Raw genomic sequence first — 6,000 nt, 5'->3', positions numbered from 1 at the left:
AATGCCAGATCATTCTTTCTAGCTAAGTCACTTCTAGACTTCTTAGCCTGTTACTCATAGAGGGGTATGATTAAGAGCAGTGGTTAAGAGGCATGAGTAAGAGCTTGGGAGGCACGTAGGACTATTAGATCCTAGGAAAATCAGTTAAGATCTCTGTGACTCAGTTTCCTCTAAAACTAGAGTTTAAAATATTTACCTTGCAGAGAGTAAAGGAAGTAACACTATTTAAACACCATTCTGAGAAAACACGGCGTGACTGCGGTCTGAAATATTTGTTATAGCTGAATCGCAACTCTGCAAGAACGCGAGCCACTTCCACCCTCCCTCTTACCCCCCAAATGCTCACTCCGACCTCCGCACCATTTTATCCTGTGTGGATGATGGGATCACCAGGTTCTCCAGGAATGCTTTCAAATAATGGAAGGGTCAAATAAGACTCTGTCTAAGGGCCCTAATCCAAGCCCAGAGTTGGCAATGTCACTCTGCCCCTCCCTTCTGCCCGTCCCCTGGCCTCCAGTTTTATTCCAGAACTGCTTTTTCCGAAGTCGGATTCGTTTACTTCTCTAAATGCTAAATTAGAATACTTGATTACAAAGGCCTCTTCCAGTCCTACTATTTATCTGATACACGCTCCTGTTCACACAGAAGCGACATAGGGCAGGGAATCTGGCAGAGGTGGAGCGAGAGAGGGAAGAGGGGTGGAGGGAGGCTAGGGCGGGCTTTGTGCTTTTCTCAATGAAAGCGGGGGGGCCCTCTGCAGATTTGCATAAGAAGTCGACCTCGCCTCACCATTGGCTGGCGGGTGAGCGGAGCGGGGCGGGGCGGGGCTGCGTGGGCCCAGCCGCGGTGAGGAGTTGGCGTTCGAACCCCGCCCCCGCCTCGGCCCGGCCCCTTCCCGGCGCGCGCTCGCGGCTCCGCCAGCTGCAAGTGGCGGGCCAACAGGCAGATGCGATAGAGCGGCTCCCGGGGCTGCAGCGGCAGTAGCAGCTGGCACCCTGGCTGCCGCGGCCCAGAGGGTCGCGGGGCACAGAGGCGACTTCCGGCCACCTTCTGCCCAGCCACTGAAGCCGCAGGAGCTGCCGATGAGTGAGGAGGGGGCAGCAAGATTTCGGGCTTTTGGTCCCTGAATGCTTTCACTCCGCTTCTGCCGCCGGGGCCACTTTGGTGCCTGAGAACTCTGAGACCAGACGCGGGAGGATAGCAAGGACGATGTAAACTTGAACGGCGGCGGCCTGAGCCTCTGCTCCGCAACGCGACGGCTCGATTCAGGTCCAGAAGTTCAGCTAGTAGTGCAGTTCAAAGACCTCCCGCTGCGGAGGGTCGCGGGAGGGTGCGCGAGAAAACAGCTGGTGCCCTCGTTTCCCTAATAGACGCGGAAGAGGAGCTCAGAAGAGCCGAAAGCAGCTCAGGAGGCGGCCGGGACACCAAATACCAGCTCGGAGCCACCGTTCCCGGCACAAAAGTTGCAAAGGGTTGGAGGCCGCTCAAGAGTGGATAGACCACAGCTCAGGCCGCGAGGGGCAGGAGAGGACGGTACCTAATTGCCATCTCCCGTCAACCATAGTAGTCTCTCTCATTCCAAAGCGCGGCGATCAACGGACGGGGGCGCGGCATTCTGCGCGGCGCTCGAGAGGCATAGGGTCCCAGCTGCTGAGCCCTTCGCGCTTCAGGGTCTCTTGACACGCCCCTGAGCTTCCAGTCCTGTTTTATTGAGATTCCTGCTCTCCTCGCAGTTGGAAGAAAGGAAATCTAGTGCACGGACAGTCCCCCGATATCTGGTGGAACGAGCCTGTCAGGACCAACGACTGTTAGGAACCCCTTCTCATCTGAGGGGGAGCGGAGGGTGAGTCTGGATCCCGGGGAGTCGAAGCTCTAGCATTAACAGTCCTCCTTTGGCGGGATGGGAGCCATAGGGCTTCTGTGGCTGCTGGTATTGCTGCTGCTTTCACCGGCAGCCTCAGGCTTCGGGACTGGGATCGAGACCGGCCAGCGCATGGGCTCTCCGGCCATAGGGCCGGCCCTGCAGCCCCGGGAGCCACTTAGCTACTCGCGTCTGCAGAGGAAGAGCCTGGCGGTGGACTTTGTGGTGCCCTCGCTTTTTCGCGTCTACGCCCGGGACCTGCTGCTGCCGCCGCCGTCCCCCTCGGAGCCAAGGGCTGGCCGGCTGGAGGCGCGCGGCTCGCTGGCTCTCGACTGCGCCCCACTGCTTAGGCTGGTGGGGCCACCACCCGGGGTCTCGTGGACAGCAGGCGCCAGCTCTCCCACCCCGGCTCAAGCACGGGCGCTGTCCAGGGTGCTGAAGGGAGGCTCAATTCGCAAGCTTCGGCGCGCCAAGCAGCTGGTGCTGGAGCTTGGAGAGGAGGCGATCCTAGAGGGCTGCGTCGGGCCTCCAGAGGAGGCGACTACGGGGCTGCTTCAGTTCAACCTTACTGATCTGTTCAGCTGGTGGATTCGACACGGCGAAGGGCGGCTGAGGATCCGCTTGATGCCGGAGAAGAAGGTGTCTGAAGTGGGCAGAGAGGGAAGACTGTCCGCCGCGATCCGCGCCTCCCAGCCCCGCCTTCTCTTCCAGATCTTTGGGACCGGTGAGCAGCTCCCGCCTGAGTGGTTCGGGATTTGTTTGTTGTTGTTGTTGTTGTTGTTTTAACACATATCAATTTACAGCCACTGTCAACTAACCCCGATTTCCAAAACCTCAGCCCATGGTTCTTAGCTCTTTTTTCTTCCTCAAACCTCCTTCCCCAGTTAGACTATATTTACTCCTTGAACGCAGTTACTCCCCAAGGGACTCTCCCTTCCTTCTCAGCAACCATGTCCGGGGGGAAAAAGTTTCCTGTTCTTGATAGAATGACTCTACTGACAGGCACAGGGTTGCAGCCAAGATTGGATGTCCTTTATTTGGGGCTCCTAGGAGAGTTGAAATCCCTCTATTACTTTTGCATTCTGAGAGCTTAGTTCTAGATTTCAGCTGTTACCTTTCTTTCTTTCCCTTAGTTACTCTTCCTGGCCTCCACAAATTTGGGGAATGTGATATACTTTCTCAGGGAATATAGAACTCCTTATTATTGAATCCCACCCAGCTATCCTCTTCAAATGTTGACTTACCTAGGAATGGCCTCTTCTTCATTAATTCATTCTGCTCTCCACCTAATCCCAGTTCCTGTCCACTCACAGACTCTTGTTCTTCCTCTCGGATGTATTGGGAGAGCCCCAGAGGAACTAAGGGACAGGTGACAGGGGAATGGAGGGAGATGTGGAGAGAGGGAGCAAAGTAGCCAAGATTGTTTTCCTTTGGGGGAGTCACTCTGAAGCCAGGAAGAGACAGTAGTTGATTTCCCTTTCTCTCCCTGCCCCCAGTTCCTTCACTGCAGTTCTTAGCTTGAGTATCTGTGTTAGCAGATCTGAATGCCTGTTTCTGGAAGGCCCATTTCTCTGCAGATCTCGCTGCTGGAGACTCCTGAAATGAGGTTTATATTTCATTTACTCTCATTTTCTTCCCATATTCACTGAGTTGGGGTTGTGTATTTAGGCACTTACTTCTAAGTCTTCCTATAATATCCTTTAACTGGGAAAACCAGGTGGTTTTGAATGGATGTTTCTTTTGTAAGACCATTGGGGAAAGTCTTGTGAATAAAATATAAAATGTAAATGAATGAGAAAGCACAGAAGAGAAAGCATGCCTTTTAAATGCCTACACTAATTTCATTGAGTAAAACCCGGCATCTTTTCTATCATTCTCGTTGTCAGAAATAAATGAAATTCTCATGCTCCACTGGTTACTAATGTCTCTGTATTAATAGGATGGAAAGCATTGGAAAAAAGCCTAATATAGAGCTACAAGTATCTCCCATGTTTGTCCCAACACACACACACACACACACACACACACACACACACTCCCACTCCCACATATACCCAGTAGTTTCATGAAGGGATATTCTGAAGCTGAGGTTTCTCAGTCATTGCAGAGAAAATACACTGGTATGTGATCCCCATGGAAAACAGAGTCTGGATACATATTTCAGCATTAGCGCTAGTGGTATTGGCACCTAAAATGACCCCTTTATGTTCAGTGTTGGAATTTATACTAGCCTGTGGCAAGAGACAAGATCTGATGAATTTGATAGTGCTTTCTGTGAACTGAGATAGAGACCAATACTGTTGTCTCGCTACAGATACTTTTGTAAAGAACAGCTGTGCTTTAATGTTGTCTTGGCTTCCATGGTTTATACATGCAACATTCTCTTTTAGTGCCTAATGTTTGTGTAATGGATATAAAAATTACTTCTCTGGGAATGCAGATTTTCTCCCACTTTCATGTCTCTGAGCATCTCTGAAACTTTCCTATCATTTTTTGTTATATAGGCAGGCCCTAGCAGTCTAGATGCTGATGGTATAGGCAAAGGGGTCCTTTCTACAGCTCTGAACTTACCTACTATAAACAAGCAGGTTGCTTGAAGTTATCACTGCTGCCTCTGGGGAGTCACACACTTAATGCTTTTGAAGAATATACTCCAGTCAAACATTTGATGAGGAGTTGGAGCTGCTGAGTGAGGGAGTTTCATGTAGAGATTAGTGTGCTCTGGGAGCTGCTCTGCTACTGGTTGTAGGGAAGCACAGTGAACATCCCAAATCCTCCCTCAGCAACACAGTCCATTTGGCAGCAGGACGAAGCCCTTATGCATCATTTGACACATCTAGCAATGCTAGTTTTAGAAAGAGCCAGGATTCTGCCATTAAAAGGCTAGAAATTTTAGCCAAGCATTTTTCAGCAGTATTGGGATCAAATGATTATTGATGGGATCAAATAAGACACTAAGTGTAACTGGATGAGCTCCCCATGACCTCCAGGGAGACAGACAGCTTATTGAAAACCACTTCAGGCCTTGTGGTGATCACACTTGGAACAGGCTGGACTCTCCTGCTCTGAGACATATGCTGTCTGCAGTTAGGCAGCTGGCCATGCAGGACTAGGTTCTCGCCTTATCACTGCTTCCTCAGCCTCATTTAGATACAGTCTCTACTGCAGACTTCCTGTGGAGGGACTGGGCACACCCTTCTGTATCATGTTTTATGTTTGGGGCAATATATATTATTGTGGTTTCATTCATTTTCTTTTTATCAAATTTTCTTGTATCAAAACTGAAGTTTAGGTTCTCACACTTGGAACAATTAGTCACACTTAGACTAATTATGCTATTTATCATGTTTGAGGAAATGGATTTATTCTTTTTATATAGACTCTGACTTACAGAAAAGGCATTTAACTGTTGTGTGACATAGGATCTTCAATTAAGTGAAGAAAAATAGGCACAGCTCAGTAAATTTCTCCCTGTTTCTGCCTGAGTAACTGATGGTCTAATCTAGAGGGGAATGGTCTTGCTGGTGGGCTGTCTGTGGGGAAGAAAGTGGAGAGGATGGGTCTTCTGCCAACCCTTGTTTTGAGAGGCCTGGGGTAGCCCATTTGTCTCAGACTAAAGGTAGGGTACCAAACCTGAACAGACCATGACTAGGAATGTGGTAAAAAATGGAAAAGCACCTAGTTAGAACAAAGCAATACCTTCATATCACTTGCAGTTTGGGCTATCTGAGAGAACAAAAGGATGTCTGAGAGACATTAACATGGTGTTTCTTTGAGGGTTATTGTGAATTCATAAATGAGATCAACATATGAAAAGTCGGAAGTAGTTCTCCAGAACACCCATTCATTGAAAAGAGGTACAGAGAGTTACTGGGACTATACAAATGGTGTGCCCTATCTTGGGACAGCCCAAACCTCAAAAATGATGTCTGCCTGGAGGCTACCACATTGCCCATAGCTCTACTTTGTAACCTGTTGTGTAAATGTCTTGACATCTTGCTTCTGCCGTCCTCCAGGCAGAAGCCTAGAGGATAATGATCTGTGGGATAAGAGGGCTTGTTTCACTGTTAATACCTGCCTTCTCATTCCAGGAAAGGGCATATATGACTTGGGACTTTATATGTACTATGGAGAGGCTT

General features: G+C 49.6%; 1 protein-coding gene across 1 annotated transcript in view; it reads left to right on the top strand.

Annotated features, from left to right (window-relative positions):
* Positions 1 to 752: 752 nt before the first annotated feature.
* ALK (ALK receptor tyrosine kinase) overlaps positions 753 to 6,000 on the top strand; it is a 747,102-nt gene continuing 741,854 nt past the window's right edge. Inside the window, exon 1 of the mRNA XM_086323612.1 lies at positions 753 to 2,585. Coding sequence (XP_086179738.1) covers positions 1,901 to 2,585 — 685 coding nt within the window. The 5' untranslated portion in view covers positions 753 to 1,900. The remainder of the gene's footprint in view (positions 2,586 to 6,000) is intronic.

This window comes from Bos grunniens, chromosome 11 (assembly GCF_055505025.1).
Source record: "Bos grunniens cultivar Pamir isolate PY7600 chromosome 11, Bosgru_T2T1.0, whole genome shotgun sequence".
Classification (NCBI taxonomy): Eukaryota; Metazoa; Chordata; class Mammalia; order Artiodactyla; family Bovidae; genus Bos; species Bos grunniens.
This window is presented reverse-complemented; position numbering and strand designations above follow the sequence as displayed.